This window comes from Lactuca serriola, chromosome 8, assembly GCF_051521515.1.
Source record: "Lactuca serriola cultivar US96UC23 chromosome 8, Lser_US96UC23_V15, whole genome shotgun sequence".
In the NCBI taxonomy this organism is placed as follows: domain Eukaryota; kingdom Viridiplantae; phylum Streptophyta; class Magnoliopsida; order Asterales; family Asteraceae; genus Lactuca; species Lactuca serriola.
In genome coordinates this window covers 119,182,492-119,201,004 of record NC_136415.1, presented here as the reverse complement: position 1 = coordinate 119,201,004, position 18,513 = coordinate 119,182,492, and the positions used below count along the sequence as shown (strand labels likewise).

The following is an 18,513-nucleotide window of genomic DNA, read 5'->3' as shown; positions in this document are numbered from 1 at the left end:
AAAACTTCATCATTTAGTTAGTTATTTTTTAAACATATTATACTTTAATATGAAATATTTTAAATTAATATTACCATTAAAAATTAGTATATAAAGATTTCATAAATGAAAAAACTATGATATAAATAATTAGTAGTTAAAAATGGAAAACATTTAAAACTAGAATATAAATTAATGGTGTAAAAATAAAATATGATAAAAAAGGAAAATGTTAGTTGTCCAAAGTTTTATAGTATGTTGATCACTAAATATATATTGAATGGTTAATAAAAATACACAAAAAGCTAGACACTCTAATGATATTAAATAAAACAAGTGATGAATCAATAATAAAAGAAAGTTATAAATAAGTCCCCAATGAAGATGCTCTAAATAACTGAATTAATTTTATTGCTATTTATCCTGTAATAAACTATTCATGACGCCTTCAACGGTTCCAAGTCCAAGGGTGTAAGTGCGTCTACTAACCAAGATGATTAAGCAAACTATTATTATTCCCAAAAAGAAGAAATAAAATGTATGCAATCATCTTAAAAATACACAATCTAATAAACTCATATACACACCAAAAACTATATCAGACTATAAGATTCAGATGATATTTGTATCAGATTATGACCAACAAACTTCGCTTCTTTGCCTAAAACCCTAGGAGAACATGACATAAAAACAAAATCATAACCTAATATGCATTAAAAACAACCCAATCTTAGATCTGAAGATTTTAAGTAACAAAAACATAAGCTTTGAGTTGGGATCGAGTTTGAGCTGCTATCCACTACAACCAACACTGAAAAAAACAACCATCAACATCAATCGTCTATGGAGGGATGATTCAACTAAATAGGACTAAAAAGGAGTATCATATAAGCACGGACATTGGGGTTCGACAAATGTCATGTTAATCATAATAAAAGTTGTGATTTGTTGTAAAAAAATCTAAGAGGATGAGAAAGTTAAAATGTCAAAAGTAATGAACAACCAAGAAAGTTATACTTAATGAGAAATTGATAGAGAAGTTATATTCCATGGTAAAGATGGAGGATGAGGTTGATGGCGGATGGGGCGAACATTGATATGAAACACTACAGAAAATTTAACTTCTTATTTGATTTATATAATTGTTTATTACATATCTCATAATTTTCTAAATGGAATATATTGAACAACATCATTCAAAAAGTAATATATTTCCTTATATTACATATGAGATAATTAAAAACTATTAACCGAAACAATTTGTTTATTTTGATATTCTTATTCAGCAAACAATAGTATCTAACAATTTTTTCGTACATATCATCTACCAAACATACATTCATTACTCATATCAAAATTGTTAGTCGACATCATGAGACATAATTAAAAACAAAAAATATGCGATTCTATGATTATATAACAAAACGTTATACGTGGGGTGTGAGTTTTTCTTTCACCATACAATGACAAACCATTCTTTTTATTATATTTAATGCCACAAACAAACATCAAAAAAAAAAATTAAAAAAATTAAAAGTATATAAAATACGATAGGGACTGAAGTTTTATAATGATAACAATTGGAGGGTGTCATATGCAACTCACGGAAAGAAACGGAACCCCGGCGACAAACAAAATCCAATTCGAAAATTCTTTCATGTCCGCTATACATTTCCGTAGTCAGCAATATCCAATCGCTTCCGTCCCTCTATATAAACCCCATTATTTTTCCAATTATTCCCCATTGTCAAAGCAAAATCTGTCTCACTCATCCCATTTTTCTGCAAAATTCATGCAGAATGCTAGGCTAGTTCTTCACATTACGTGATTCTCATTGAAGTACTATTATATTCGTACCAATTGGATTCACTTCGACCGGGAAGCAATTTTTGGCATCAATTTCTCTGGCTTCTAGGGTTCTTTTGCCATCTCGAAGAAGATCTGGTCTTTGCGATTTGATTTCTGCAGCGGTGAGTTGTTCGTAATCACCCAATTTGATGCAAATTTATTATGTTCTGCAGATTGTTTAGGGTTTCAATGTTACATATAGTATGCCAATTTGGTTATGTTTACCCTTTCGTTTAATTGTTTTCAAGCTTCGAGCTATAGTTTATCTGAAATTAAAGGTTGAAATTGGGGATATTACAGCTAAATCATGTGTAAATGCACCACGATAACAAAATTGGGCTGGGGTGAGCTTATTTTCGGTGGTTTCTTGCCTTCCATTTGTATGTTTTTGGCTTGTTATTAGGGTTTCGAGATAGAAAACGCCCATTCTTCTCCAATTAATAGCCGGAAAAAATCATTTATAAGCTGCAATTATAACACAACGAAATTGCAAGTAAGATGTATTGGCATTGCATACATACACATCTTCATCTGCTCCGCTAAATTTACCTTCTACTTAGTTTCCTTGCCTCTTTCTTCTTCTCCGCTGGCTGTGTTCTTGTCTCTCTCCCTCTCCGCCAGGTACGGATTGGAAGTCTGGCTATTTGCTTCCGCTGCCAAGTTTCTCACACATACACTGATAAACACACATCAACGAGCACATTGCAAATCTTCTTTTGGTTTTGTAAAATAATTGGGTGCTTTTCCAGATAACTTATTTTTATTAGTACGTCATTAGAAACTACGTGTAATTCTTCATTGTTCATGCTTGAAAGGTCCGATTTCCAGGTTATGCTTGTTGTGGGAAGTTTTTTTTAATCTTTTTATTCACAATTGTGGTCGTTTAGTTTGCTCCGATCATTTAGAAAATGGATGTTGATGGTTACGGTATCTTTATCTATAGAAATATTAATGTTACTATGTGATATAGTAACTCAATGCTCGACTTAAAAGAATTAATATATGATTATGTTACTTTTATGGAGTGCATTTTCATTAGTTTAATATTATCAGTGGGATGATGCGTAGATTGGGATTAGTTTTGGTACTAACCGTTGGATGTTGCATAGATTTGGATTAATTTTGGTTGTGAATTTCAACAGTTGTTAAAGTCTTCCATGATTTCTTGTTGTTTGAACTGATAAAAGTTTTGAATTTCAAGTCCAAGTATATCTGTATTGAGGTCTTCAATGGGATTTGGTGCTTACTATTGTTGGGTTTATTTTGGTTTTAGACATTTAAGAGTTGCATGTAGCCTGCAGATTTTAAAAAAACAAACACAGACTTGTGGTCCACATCTTCTTCTACAGTTGCTTAGATAATGTGTCCTTATAATTTTAGCCATGTTTCCCTTTTTCCTACATGCGATAAGGGGCATGTGATTTTTCGTGTGGTGATGACTGATGACAATTTTTGTCGGCTTGACTTATTAAAGGACAAACAAAACAGAATAATAATATGATGATTTGTTTGCATACCTGGAATAGTACTTTCCTCTAAACATTTATTTTTTAATAAAGAGTTAATTTTCCTTCCCTTTATCTTTCTTATCGAAACCACACGTTCCTTTTTCTTGTGTGGATCTTTAATAAATACGGATCCATTTCCAACCTTCTAAATGTAACACGTTGGTTAATCAATCGGAACATGCAATTACTTACCAACAAAACAAATGGAATGATGGTTGCATATGTATTTATTAGGTAAGTAGGGTCCACATCAAACTACTAGAGATTTCTGGTATCTTGGATGACTAAAATCCGTCGGTTTTGATTATTAAATATATAGCTGAAAGGAAATCCTAATAGGGTTAAAAAGAGGAAAGAACAATCTAATGTAATAATAGGATACCATAATATTTCTATATGGTTTCTTTATTCGTTTGTTAATTTTGTAGATTTTACAGGGTCAGTTTTACAATGATGCAACACGAGATGGAGTCACAAATTCATTACCTTGAGCAAGTAGCATACAGTTCAGTGCTACGAGCTTTCAAAGCACAATCTGATGCGCTTTCATGGGTATGATTTAAACCTTTATATCCCAGACTTGATTTGTGATGGATCTGATGAATTTACTTAAATGCCCTCTCAGGAGAAGGAAGGATTGATAACTGAACTTCGGAAAGAGCTGCGAGTTTCTGATGATGAACATAGAGAACTACTCTCAAAGGTAAATACAGATGACATCATTATAAGGATCAGGGAGTGGAGGACATCAGGAGGGACACGTACCACAATGCTCAACATTCCCCAATCTATCCACGACCCTATTTCACTCAGTCCAACAATTTCAGCATCTCGGAAAAGGCAAAAGACAACTATGCCCCTGTCTTTACCCACACAATCGTTTCCTGGCTTAGGAGCTGGAATCCAAACCCCTAAACCTGTGAGTACATTTTGAATTTGATTTTAAAGGGGCTGTTTCTTTTCTTTTTTCTCCCTCCATTTATAGGTGAAGTGGCTTAATGGGTAATGATGTTTGTCTGGATAGATTTTTGTATGCATAAGGTCTGTTTCTTGTCTAGAATGAATAAAGCAGCTGAATGAGACTAAATGACCGTTTTACCCTTATATTCCAAAAAAAAAAAAACAAATTTCACAGTATTCATCAAGTTTAACAATACTTGATACTATTAGTGTGAGAGGAGTTGGGAGGTAAAAAGAAGGGCAATTAGGTAAAAGGGTAGTGTCTTAATACATTAAGCCAAGTGTTTTTAGTCAGAAAAAGAAACAGCCCCTAAGTAATGTTTATTTTTTTTTATAAGTTTTAATTAAGATTTAAAATATTGAATCTTGAATGTGATTTGTGAATGAAGTCCCCAAGATACCCTTTAATGGGGAGAACTCCAAGGGGAATGCTTTCAAATCATGGATCTTCTACTATTGCTATACCAAATGAAGCAAGTGATGTGGTTGTGGGTACTGCAAGGGATCAATTAATTGGAAGGAAATTAAGAACTAGATGGCCTGATGACAATAACTTCTATGAGGCTGTCATAGTTGACTACAACCCTGTACAGGTATTCACTTTGTTACTGTAAAATATATATATATATATATATATATATATATATATATATATATATATATATATTTACCAATGTTAATATATTTAAACTTGGCAGGGACGACATGCACTCCTTTATAACAAGAATACACCACAGGAAAGCTTTGAATGGGTTAACCTGAAGGAGGTAGATTTTCAGCATCATTTATAAAGTACATAACATGTTGTGGTTGTAATTTGTAAAGTAAAGTATTAAACCTTAAAATCCCAGATTCCACCAGAGGATATTCAATGGATAGGTGAGGAGCAGGGTTCTCATGGTGGGCCAGGACATGGATTTGGAAGGGGTAGAGGGAACTCAAAGGAACAATCTAGAAAAGGCTACCCAAACCCAAACCCAAACCCACCCTTGCAAAATGGTGACACCAAAGCTTCAGATGAAATAGAAATACTTCACACAGATACTCTTTTAAAAGAGGTGATTTGCTTCTAATAATAATCTTTTTCTGTAATCAGGCTATAATTTTTCTTTTTCTTTTTATTCTTCTCTAAATCTTTATTAAATCTTGGCAGGTGGAAAAGGTGTTTGATGCTAGTCATCCGGATCTGCTTGAGATAGAAAAAGCAAAGAAAATGCTCAAGGTATGACATGAAAACCTTCCCATCAAAAAAAAAAATAAACATAATAAAAGCTCATTAATTCAACAAATAATGCACAATATAAGTTAAAATGCATTTTTTTCCTTCTATTTCATGTGGAATGGAGAAAAAAACACTCCATGAACAAAATATTAGGAAGGAATGATCCTTGATTGTAGCAAAGCAGACAATAGGTTGATATATTTTGATTTGTGTAGGAACATGAACGAGCATTGATTGATGTGATTGCAAAGCTTGCAGATGCATCCGACAGTGATAGTGGTAATAAATACTAAATCATATTATAATTATATTGTCTTTGATAATTAATATTAAAATTAAAATCAAAATCAGGTGGGGATGAGCGATTCATGTATGGAAGATCTGATGGTCCAGGAATGCCTAGAGGACCAGGTGATAACCAGGCGGAGGAGTATGTGGATATCATTTAGTTTCTCTTTCAACGTGTAGTGTAAATCTCTCTCTTAACTTAACAAAAAAAAACAAAAAAAAACAAGAATACTAGAGTTTTTGTATTTGTTGAATTGTTGGCGCGAGATTTTGGTTTGTATAGACGAAGGGAAGGGTAGTACTATTACTATAGAAGAAGAAGTAGAGTGCACATACTACTAACACATCCAAACTCTGGCCTTCCTTGGGGTTCGTGTTCATCATTCATGATTAGCTTTCTATGTCAACGGAAGCCACAATAAAATAATTTCAAATTTCCATTTCAGCATTTACACGAAATACCAATCAACTCCCACTTATGTGCATAATCTTTTAAATGTATCAACTATATTTTCTTTTTTTGTAATTTAATCAAATCAATTTCATCCCATATATATAGGATAAGGGCATGGTAGATATATGCACATTGTTTGTCTCATAAAAGGTTAACTTAGTTGGTGCTAGTGCTACTAACCCCATGAAGCAAAAAAAGAGGTCAAATTCTTGATAATGTGTCTGGTTTTTCATAATACACTAGAAAGAAAAAGGAAAAACCAAGAAGAAAAAGTTAAATACATACAAGAAACATGAGGGTCAAAATTGAGCAACTTGTGTACGATCAAAATAGCAACCGGTGGGACCACCTTGGGGTAAAAGAGCCAACATAACCGAGCCTTGTGCTCCCTCTTCCAATGTCATTGTACCTGTGTGCCAGTTCAAGTCAGTGTCAACATATCCCGGATGCACACAATTAATGCACATATTCGGGTATGTCTTTGCAACAACTCGTGTGTACGCATTAAGCATGGCTTTTGACACACTGTAAGCTGGTAACATCTTTGACCATCCTTTGACTTCAAGCTCATCGTTCCTCAAATCATCTAAAAACTTCTCCACCAATCCATCGATCTTCTCTTCACTCAAATTCTCTACATCCGTGAGTTCCTTTCTTATTTCTTCATTCGGAATCCTCTACATATATAATAATTACACACATGACACAACATACCATAACACCAAATGCTCAAAACTATAAGTGTCTGTGTTTTACATTTCCAGCTGACTGAATGCATAAAATAATAAAATGCCTGAATGGGTAATGATGTTTCTCTGGATAAAGTTCGTTTGTTTCTTTTCTATACCGAATAAACCAAACCGCTTGAATTAAACATAATGGCCATTTTACCCTTATATTTCAAAAAAAAAAACAATATTCATCAACGTCAACTTGGCAGGAGTTTAAAGGGCTGGTTTCTTAATGCATTAAACAAGTTTTTTTTTTTTTTTTTTTTTTTTTTTTGGGATACTAAGTCAAAAAGGAACAACCATATATAGATGTCCAGGTTAAGTGATTAACAGAAGCCAATTAATAACTCAAAAAGAAACAATCTCTTACCCATAATTCACCTCGTATGGAAGAGACATTTACGATTCTACCCCCAGATGTGGAACGTTGTAGGAGTGGAAGGAGTGCCCGTGTAAGATTCTTGACACCATAATAGTTTGTGTCAAGACACTCTTTCGCCTTTTCGTAGGTTGTTTTAATCACCCCTTGAACCGTGTTCGTGGCCTTGCCAGATAGCTACAACCAAGTTGGATTTTATTAGATCATAAAACTAAGAGGAAAGGACAATTATGTAATTTTCTTACCCAAGATGCTGGATCTATATTCAGAGCCCTTAGACCTTCTTCATCCACCACAACTCCAGAAGCTCCAGCATTATTCACCTTTTTAGTTATAAATAAAACAAAATTTAGGAAAATTCTGGTCTTAAAAGGGTGGCTTTAAGTTTCTACAAAGTCTTGTAATTACCAAGATATCGAGTTTTCCAAATCGGGTTTGTATGAAATTGGCCAAACCTTCTATGCTTTGAAGGTCTTGTACATCGAGCTGATGGAATAGTACGTTTGGAAAACCAAGACCATGGAGCAATGACATGGCCTCTGTACCCCTCTTCTCATTCCTAGCTGTTAACAAGACTGTCACGCCAGCAGCTGCCAGCTGTCTAACCGTCTCAAACCCAATACCCTTGTTTGCTCCAGTCACAACCGCATACCTTAAACTAATCAAAAAACACAAGAAGATAAAAAAAAAAAAAAAAAGGTTCTTGAAAGATCTGATGAAGTTATTCAAAAATCATTCTAACCTCTCTGTGGATTGGGATTGCATGTTGTTCATCATTGTTGTTGCTGTTTGTTGACTTTTCTTGGATAAGCCACACCTAATGAGATGGAAAATGTGAGGCACACAAGTTGGCTATATATACATAGTATCATGAGTTGTTTGGAAGTTTCTGTTTTTTTTTTTTTTTTCTGGTAGATTTTGCCATTTTTAGAAATTTTGGAAGCATTGTCTTTGTATGCCTAAGAATCTGACACCCATACGCATCAGTACAAAATATTTTGGTGATATTGATTAAAATTGAAAGATGCTTGGAATGATACTGATATGCAGCATAAGAAACAGCTTCAAGTTACCAATTGTTGGAAACCTAACCAAGAGAAGTAAAGACAACAAGAAAGAACAAAAGGGGAAAATTTTCAAAATTGTTTATTACTTTCAAGCTATGAAAGGGAAGTTTATGGAAAGAAAAAGACAGCTACAATCCATTCAAGTAGATCCAGTTGGTGTCAGCAATCATGGATAACATAAGCCACATAAAGAAGAAAATGCTAAACAGACAACTTGTTCCCCCCAAAATTGGTGTACAATGACTAAATGTGTTCATATCAATTCCTTATACTTGCATTTATCCTTAAACTTCGTAAATTGTGCTTAACAAATTCATCGAAGACAAAGTCAAAGCCTCGAACTCACTTAACTAATAACTATGCTATTCTGATTTGGTTGTTTTTCAACTTAATTGGTTCTAATAACTCCGGATAACAGTTGCGATTCTTTGTCGCGCATCCGGTTTCAATTTGAAATCAATGAACAGAAATCGAGTTGCATAAATCAACAGTTACTGTAATAAAACTAGGTGAGAGAGTGACCTAAAGAATTGCTTTTCAGATAAGCTTAAACTCGATCGAACTCCAACAAGGGGATGAAAGACCACTTCGTCTGTGCAGCGTATTGCTTTCAAAGTGTTTGTGAAAATGGCAAGCTGTAAATGTCCAAAAGCGACGGGGTCCGAAACGAGGGGAAAATGACTCTTGAGAGATTTTGAGTTTGTAGTCATTTGTTCCTTTTCTTTTTTTTATTCAATATACCATCGAACTTGTTGTTGGTGTTTATCATAGCCCTTTTGACCGGCTTTTGATCTGTGATAGCCGGTTAAAGGGTTATGGTGAACACAGACAACAAGTTCGATGATATATTGAATACAAAAAAAAGAAAAGGGACCAAATGACTACAAACGCAAAAATTAATTACCCTCAAGAGTCATTTTCCCTCGAAACGAGAAACATGTTTTAATCCTAAACGGCTAAATTCCTGATCATGGTTACGTTTCATAAAAACTTTTGGAGATGATAAAACGGGGCAAAATGAACCGACCCATGGACTGGTATGAAAGACCTAGCCTGCCTAGGCCCAAGCTCGTTTCAATATTTTTTTTTTGGTTTGCCAACAAATAAAAAAATTTAAATTGGATATAAACGTATAGCAAAGCTATCTTTTGGCTTATTGGTTTAGGTGTGTTTTTTGTGTTGGAAAAAAGGATATGGAAAAAGTATAAAATTGAAATTGAACTATAAGTTGATGTGGTTTGATCATTCGATTGATTAAACACAATAACTTTTTTTTTTTTTTAAATCTTTTTGTTGTATAGGTGCATGAAGTTTTTAACCCTCCCACTTTTTTTTTCTCACACATAGAGTGTTTTCCTCTTGATTTCTATTGTTTAATTCTACGAAAAAGGAACGATGCATAACAGCAAGGAAGATTTAAGCAATACCCAAACAGTTGACATTGTTGGTGCATGGAGATATGTATGTATGTATATTGTTGCCCCACTTTGTGGCCATAGCCCATTAAACCTTATTGTAATTTGTATATAATTACCATAAATATATATAGTTTATGGGAAAAGTATTGTTCCATACGGTATTAGAACAAAATACATAACTAGTACTCTCCCACTCTCTCTTCCCTCTCTTCTCTGTGTCACGATCTGCACGTCCTTCCTATATTCTTTCTAATTATCAATGATCACCATGGGCAACGAAGAGGTCTCTTCAACCCATCCACCCTCTAAAAAACCATACGAAATAAACCAAAATCAAAGTTTTCATTCCCTTTATCTTTGATCTTGACCGACTAAATTATGACGTCTGATGAGAACTGTTCGAGACACATTGCATGGAATTTGACACAATAGATAATGTTGATGCCTCCATGGATGCTTAAGCAGCAAGACCAACTCACTTAAAATCGATAAAAATCAATTTTATCGTAAACACATGATCTAAAGTACATCCTAATCTCTACTTCATATGAAATTAAATAGTAATGTCACTTCCCGAACAATCTAGATAAACCTCAACAATCTGTTTCGAGACAACAAAGATGTGAAATCAATTCAACTTGAAAACAAATTAAGAACATTAGCCCTAAAGACTCAAGTAACACAATCTGTGATGAGAAGGATTGCACGGACAATGTTTGAAAACTCAAACATTGAATTAAACACGACAATAGTTGCTAATAAATATTTCAGTCAAGTATTGATGAACCAGACAAGCCTTAAAGATGATAACTCAACAAAGTGCTCAAGATATTAAACTAAAGTATGAACAATGAACAAAGACCCAAAAGAGTGTTAGAGAAAATGATTGACTGAATGATTCTTTAGTTGATATTCTAAAGGTAAAAGTGATAAAGAATTACATGAGGAAGGGTCCTATATATACTATCTTAGGACCAATCATGTAAGAAGACATTTATACTAAAAACTACTAATAGATTAACCACTTGACACATTGGTGTGGCTGAATCTTGTCTCCTACATGCGCTACTGAACTAAAGACAAATTACATAGAAACAAAACAGTACAATCATAGAATCATCAGTCTCTAAACATAACTACGGATTACAGACAATTTTAGACATTCATCAATCTCAGAATAAATTTCATCATACAAAACAACAGTAATCTTGGATTAGAGAATTTTGGATTGCTAAGGGGGCACTTGTTTTGAACTAACAATCTCCCTTAAGTAATTTTGGCAATCAGAGAGCCTTTATACTTGATCTACAAAAATAAACAGATAAGCAGTCTACAACCAGTTCCTAACTTCAATCCACCAACTAAGTTGTTTGATCAATTGCTCATTGACTTGTTCGGAAGCATCAAACTTGGCAATTTTGGAAATAGTCTTCTGAAGCACACTGGTGTGAACCAAGCGCTTTGTCCAGCTTTAAAGAATTCCTTCTTCTCTGAATTCTTCCTCTTATAGATATATCTAAGTTTTGGTTCTGAAACTGGACCTTCATTCAACAAGTCAATTTCTTCCAGCTCAGTGTCAACTGGAGCAAGGAGCTTCTCGGTCTTGAATAATGGATCAAATTCAACATTTGATCGATTGAATTCAGCAATATAATATTTCAGAAAGTTCACTGTTGCACTATACGATCCAATGCTTATTTCATTGTCTTGTTTGTGTAACATCCCCAAAATTTCAACAATTTTAAACTTTTCAAAACGATCATTTTGCTAATAAAAAGTTTATAAAAATAGTGTTCTCAAAACATTATTTGAAAATCAGTGTGTAACACCCTAAATTCAGAAGACTTAGAGAGGTCAGAAAAACCTCAAATCAGGAAGCGACTCGTCGAGTTGATGGGATGACTCAACGAGTAGGAACGCGATTTGGTCCGCGGGTTAAGTGTTTTACTCGACAAGTAGGGGGACCGACTCGGCGAGTTAGTCTGGGTTTGGAAAACCCTATATTCGAGATTTGGTACCTATTTAAGGATCTTATTCCCTTTCTCTTGGTCTCATCTCCAGCCTCCAAGACCAGAACCCTAGATCTCGAAACCCTAATGCTTGTGAGTCATTTTGGAGAGTATTGTGTGTTCTTGAAGTTAATAAGAAGAAGAGGAAACTTAAAGGCTCAAGGGAAGGCTTGTGGATCCAAAAGTAGCTTCTCAATCTCATCATTTTCTAGTAAACAAGTCTCTAGTTTGATCATTAGTTCATTAGATCTATTATTTTCCCCTTTTATGAAGATCTTGGTCCAAGAGTGGTTGCTTTTGGGATTTGGATGTCCCCAAGCAAGATCCCTTCAAATCTGGAAGTATTTAGGGTGGTTAAGGCATAAAGGTACACGCTTTATGTCATTAGAACTCCCCATGCAAGGTTTAAGAGGTTTTTATGGCTTTTTGAGCAAAAAGGGCCATGCATGCATGTAAAGGCAGAGGCTTTGCGTGTTATTTCGACCCTAGAAGGTTAGATCTGGGTCCTGGATGCTTTGTGCTCGACTGAAATCGTATGAATAGAATTGGACTTAGGAAGACTCGACGAGTTGTTCTTAGGACTCGATGAGTCAGACTGTTTTCTACGCAAAACCCTTTTGATAGTGGGTGTGTGTTGAGTTAGTAAAAGACTCAGCCAGTTGGGTTCATTATGGACTTGAAGATCATCGTACTCAACGAGTTCAAGGATGAACTCGACGAGTCCAAGGCAATATCCCTAACTTATGAAGATGGACTCGACGAGTTCAAAGGTGAACTCGGCGATTCAGTTGTAAAAGGGTCTCGACATGTTTAAAGGTGAACTCGATGAGCTCAAGGACGACTCGATGAGTAGGATCGAAGTCCAGAGTTGCGTGTGGATTATGGGACTTGACGAGTTGGTGGGTCAACCCGACGAGTCGAGTCAACTCGGAGAGTTGACTTTGACCAAGTTTGACTTGGTTTCACTTTTGAGGGTATTGTGGTCTAAGTGTTATTTTGGGTATTGTTAGTTCGGGGAGCCGAAGGATCAGCAGTTCAGGAGTTGCCGGTTAGCAGTCTGAAGTGTTCAGCTAGTCTTCAACAGTGCAAGGTGAGTCTTTTCACTATGTGCATGGGTTTAAGGCCACAATGACGGCCCATTATGCTTATGTATCATAGGAAGACCCGGGGGTTAGCCCTAGGCACTTATTGTATATGTTCCGGGTTACAATCTGATGACAGGCGAGGCCGGAGGAATGTTGTATGCTAGAGTTCTTTGTGATTCTTGCATGTGTCAGTACGATAGGATCTGAACCAAGGTCCGATGTCGGGGTAAACCCGAAGTACGTTCATATGGTAGTATGTTCCGGACTAGGGTCCGATGTCGGGCGAGGCTCGAGGAAGATTTATATGTACATGTTAGATTATTGTAAGTTCCCAATCTGCTTGTGTATCAATCAGATCCATTTGATGGAGCGGAATCCCAATCAAACAGATGATGTCAGATCAAATAGAAGAGAAGGGGTAGAAGAAAATGATGAATCTTGTATGTATTGATATGAATGAAGATCCGGATACAAGATTCACACACACTTACACACACTTAAGCTCCTTATTCTCTTCTGTTCTTCAATCCCTACTCCTCACCCCTAACACCTATATATATACAAGGGGAACATGGGCCGGAGAACATGGGCCATAAATGGATTTACGGCCGTAAACACAACCGTAAACACGTATACGGCCGTAAACACTAAGCAGTTTACGGTCCAAGACACAAAAATACATTTTTCTAGAAAAGTAAAGTATAAATCATATTTTTGACCCAACAATCTCCCCCTTGGTTTATAACTTTCTTTTCTAAATGACCCAACAAGCTCTCCCTAAAAAGTAGTTGGCTTTTCTTGTCAATATTCAGTTGGAGATTGGCTTTAGCGTTTATCTTCGATGACTTCACAGCTTCAAGATGAACTTGATGAATCTTCAATAAATGACTTCATCTTGAGCAGTTGGGCATTTCTTCAGAATTTGACATTTAACGCACATTGGGTGAGGAGGCTTCTTGTAGAGATTCTTGAAAATTGGTGCTTTTAGCTTGAGAATCTTCAGAGAGAACTTCAGAGAGAGATAATCTTCTGGATCACTTCAGCAGGTTCATAGATAGCAGCAGATTGATTGAGGAAGCTTCAATGCAATCCGTCACATAATCTTCAAGTGCAGCTTCGCCTTGCTTCTGGGGTTGAAAGATTGAATTTGAAAGAATAATCTTCATTTCTTTCTCCTTCGAATGAAAATTCTTCGATGATCACGGATGAAGCTTTTGCTCATAAATCTTTGATTCAGTCTCCATGAGTCTTATCTATACCTGAAATCACTTTTCAAGACAAAACAAAACTAAATGAAAACTTAGCACATAAAAAATATTTTTTGGAATTTTCATATTTTCTGATTTTTGTTTGATTTTTGATTTTTGATTTATTTATTTAATTCTCCCCCTAAATTTGTGCATAGAGGAAAACTATGAACAAATTTAACAAAAAGAAAAATATTTGGGATCAAAGTTGTGAGACAGTCTGAACTTGTTTATCAGTACCTTAACTTTCATGAATAAATTTGGTCAATTGTCGGTATTGTGGTCCACTTAAGCACAAACGATATCGACAAACTTTAATAAATAAACCATTTAGCTGACGACGACCACGGGTATTGTTGTCCACTTAAATTAAATTGCGAGATCTACAAACAACCTCTAAATGGTTCAATTTTAGTTGCACTAGAACGTGTTCCCCACTTCCCGATATACCCTGGTTATCAAGAAGTTCCAAATAACTCCTTACTTTAGGTGAGTAAACAATTATTAAGGAGGAAGACAGATTTAGCGATAGATGCATATGTTGTGTCCCAGGTCAGATCTATTTCAATCACCCAGAGGGGACAACATATGACTAACAGAGATAGAGGGTTATAGAGATAGTAGGGTTAATATGTTGTGTCCCAGGTCGGATCTTCCGATTACGCACAGGGGACAACATATGGCTAACAGATAGAAATAGTTTCATAGACAAGAAGGTGTGTAGAAATAGAGTTTCATATGTTACAATCCAGGTCGGATCTTCCGATCACGTAGAGGATGCAACATATGATTGACAGATAGAAAGCAAAAAAATAATTTCTATAGACCTACTTTATCAGAACCCCTCAGTCGCCCTATCAGAACCAGAATTAAGGACATAAGTCCGTACATCAAAGAAAAGTTGAACTACTGTTCTAGATGCGTATTAATTTAGTGTATCCCATGGGTTCTCGTGTTTATCCCACTGCTCAATCTACCCGAGCGTCGTATGGTCAGTCCAAACAATCCTAACTAAATCCACACTATCAAATCCTTCGTGCCTACCAGCACATTGAACACAGAGTCTAGACAATTTAGATTGAGTCCTTTACACATGTTTTAGATTGCCCGTTATCACATTCTTGATATCACTTCCCAAACCATACTTACAAACAAAAACTGTTAAGAAAATGAAAAATTGTCTTTAAAACGAATCAGAGTAAGATAAACTCAGGAGTATAGAGAAGAAAACGCAAACCGTAATTCACCGATTGAATTTGCATCCAGAAGGTCTGAGAACAGCACACATAATCTCAGAATAGATCCGAAAATTCTTCATATTGTTAAGCACAAACCCCATGAGTGACTCCTTCCTTTCTTCCCTTCCCGCAAAGGACACATACTCTCAAACAAAATTCCGAGTGTTGTATAGTTGAGAGATGCCTCCTATCATGTGCCTGGAACAACCACTACCAACAAACTGAAATCTGATGATATGCCTCCATAGCTGCTCCGACACAGAGCTGGATCAGTTGTTCTTTGGAACCGAGTCCATTTTGAAACTGGGTCGACCTTTTTCATCCTTGCACGATACTCTCTCCCACGACATATCCTGCTTATCACAAACAAAAGATGCAGATATATTAGAAGCATTAGGAGATTTGGGAGAGTGAGCATTTGGAATCCATTTGTAGTTGGGTGTAACCCATTTTTATTTTTGATCTGATGGGTGGCTCAGCACTTGCTTTTGATCTTGATGTCGGCCGTTGAGATGACTTTGACCTAACCGGTCTTTGTTTCACTGGAGCATCTCTTGGATTGGGCTTCTTGGCCAACATTTCCTTCTTGCCCTTGGGATTCAGAATATTGGCTTTCTGCGCGTTCCAGTCACCATGGTTTGAACGTGACCTTGAGGGGTTTCTTTTGAAGTATCTCCCTCTTGGTGCGTTCTGCCAGCCTTGTACGTAGTAGGGAACGTATGCGCGATTTGGACAGTTTTGGGCAATATGTCCAGGTGTTCCACAGTGAAAACATGTATTTTTCTTCACTGTGAAGTTGTTTCTTCCTGTCTCGGTGGCGTATCCTTTCCTTGTCTCTTATTGTTCCCACATGCACACTTGCAACAAGCACTCTGTTGCGCTAGAGTTGGTGGCCTGTATTTCTCAACGGCAGGTTTGTTAGGAGTAACAGAATTCGAAGCAACAAATTCTGAGTTCAAGGAGTCATTGGTTTGTTCAGTAGTGTTCTCCTTGTTCTCATCTTCTGCTACTTTACCTGCACATGAAGTAGAAACATTAGAATCTTCAACCTGAATACCTCCCAACACAAATCCAGATGGTTTGCTATAATGAAGATGTGCCTCCTTTTCAATTTCTTCCTGTGTCATGGGGATGGATGTGTAGTTATGATTGAAAGGTGGAGGAACACTATCATACCCTAGACCCTTGTTTTGATTATCTTTGAATTTTAATTGGGTTTCAAATAAGGACTCAACCGTCTGACTTGATGCAGTATGATTTTTGAAACTAACATCTGTTTTTCCACACTTAATTTTCAAAGTGTCAAGTTCTTCAGTTATAGTAGCAAGTTGTCTCTTAATATAGTCATAATTTTCACACTTGTTGCTATACTCTTCTTGAAGCTTCCTAAAGTCTTTGGTTTTTGCTTCTAATTCAGCCTTCAGGGGTTTCTGTCCTTTCCTAAGTTGATATCCTTCTTATTTTAGGTCCTCGACTTCCCTTTTTAGCAAATCATTATGTTCACGAAGAATTTTAATCGTATCTTCACAAGATGGAGTACATGAACTTCATTGGCCGGGATGTTTGTGGAACTCATTGTTTTTCCACATTTCAAAGCATCAAACTCTTCAATTACATCAACAATACTAAGATGATTGAGATCTTTTGTCTTCTTGATGACAGCTACGTTCATATCCCATGATTTCGGAAGTGAATTCAGTAGCTTTTTGTTTATCTCAGATTTAGTCAAGAAGATCCTAGTTGTATTCATCTCAGTAGTAAGTGTAGTAAAACCCTGCAACTGAGCTTTCAGGGTTTCTCGAGGGATATAATTGAACATGTTGAAGTTTTGTCTTAACATCTCCTGACGATTGTCTTTCATGTCTTCAATTTCCTTGTTGACCTCAAAAACCATTAAAAGCACAACTTGAAGCTAAAATAAAACTTAAACGTCAAACTAAAATTTAAAAATGCCCATTGACTATAAACCTCAAAAGTCAACCTTAAAAGTCAATTTTAAAAAGTCAAACTTAAAAGTCAAATCGAAAAGCTAAATTTGAAAATTTAAAAGTCAAACGAGAAAGTCAAAGTTTAAAGTCAAAGGTCAAACTTGAAAGTCAAAGTCAATTTTTGAAGACAAAAGTCAAAAATTAAAAACTATATTTTTTTAGTATTATTATTATTATTAATATTATTTATTTATTTATTTATTATTATTAATATATATATATATATATATATATATTTATTTATTTATTTTAGATGAAAAAGGAATTTAAAAATAAAAGAAATTTAATTTTTTGGGCTAAAAATGACAAATTTGCGAAACTTGGAACCGAAAAGGGGTGTTTTTGAATAAAGAATGCGAAGGAAAGGAACAAAGGTGATGCTAGAGGAGTTGGTTAAGGCGCTGGTCGATGAATCAGAGGTCCCGAGTTCGATCCAAAAATGCAAACTAAGGACCGCAAACCGAGGCCGTAAACTCCGAGCCGTAATCTCGGACCGTGAACCTCGGGCCGTGAACTCCGAAAACCCTAGCTGCTGGCCGCAAACTCTGCCACCCCCTCGCAGGTTACGACCAAAAACAGTGATTTTTGCCCTTTTTTACTCCAAAACTCGATCAAAAACTCGTTTTTATGAAAAACGCGAAGAACAAACCCCCCTTAATTTTCAGAGATCTATCCAAAAACGCAGGAATTTTTCAAAAATAAGATCAAATATGATCCAGATTGGACAAAAATGACTGATACAATTCAAGCTCTGATACCAATTGTAAGTCCCAATCTGCTTGTGTATCAATCAGATCCATTTGATGGTGCGGAATCCCAATCAAACGGATGATGTCAAATCAAATAGAAGAGAAGGAGAAGAAGAAAATGATGAATCTTGTATGTATTGATATGAATGAAGATCCGGATACAAGATTCACACACACTTACACACACTTAAGCTCCTTATTCTCTTCTGTTCATCAACCCCTACTCCTCACCCCTAACACTTATATATATATATATATATATATATATATATATATATATATATATATATACAAGAGGAACATGGTCCGTAAATGGGTTTACGGCCATAAACCTGTTTATGGC

General features: G+C 35.6%; 2 protein-coding genes across 3 annotated transcripts; one reads left to right on the top strand and one right to left on the bottom strand.

The window, feature by feature from the left end:
* Positions 1–1,661: 1,661 nt before the first annotated feature.
* LOC145070844 (protein EMSY-LIKE 1-like) lies at positions 1,662–6,250 on the top strand. 2 transcript variants are annotated; one of them, XM_079017801.1, is made up of 9 exons: positions 1,662–1,949; positions 3,773–3,887; positions 3,961–4,254; positions 4,685–4,888; positions 4,994–5,062; positions 5,147–5,353; positions 5,449–5,517; positions 5,733–5,796; positions 5,869–6,250. In XM_079017801.1, the coding sequence occupies exons 2-9, from the start codon at positions 3,786–3,788 to the stop codon at positions 5,964–5,966; spliced, it is 1,107 nt and encodes a 368-aa protein (XP_078873927.1). In that variant the 5' UTR covers positions 1,662–1,949; positions 3,773–3,785; the 3' UTR covers positions 5,967–6,250. The 2 variants fall into 2 exon arrangements, with proteins under 2 accessions (XP_078873927.1, XP_078873926.1); XM_079017800.1 differs by having other exon boundaries at positions 3,764–3,887.
* Positions 6,251–6,443: 193 nt separating this feature from the next.
* LOC145070842 (short-chain dehydrogenase/reductase 1-like) lies at positions 6,444–9,161 on the bottom strand. The gene is made up of 6 exons (XM_079017799.1): positions 8,959–9,161; positions 8,112–8,186; positions 7,778–8,027; positions 7,615–7,692; positions 7,361–7,546; positions 6,444–6,936 (listed from the first exon to the last, which is right to left on the bottom strand). Exons 1-6 carry the CDS (start codon positions 9,144–9,146, stop codon positions 6,559–6,561), a joined length of 1,155 nt encoding a protein of 384 aa, XP_078873925.1. The 5' UTR covers positions 9,147–9,161; the 3' UTR covers positions 6,444–6,558.
* Between the last annotated feature and the right edge of the window lie 9,352 nt (positions 9,162–18,513).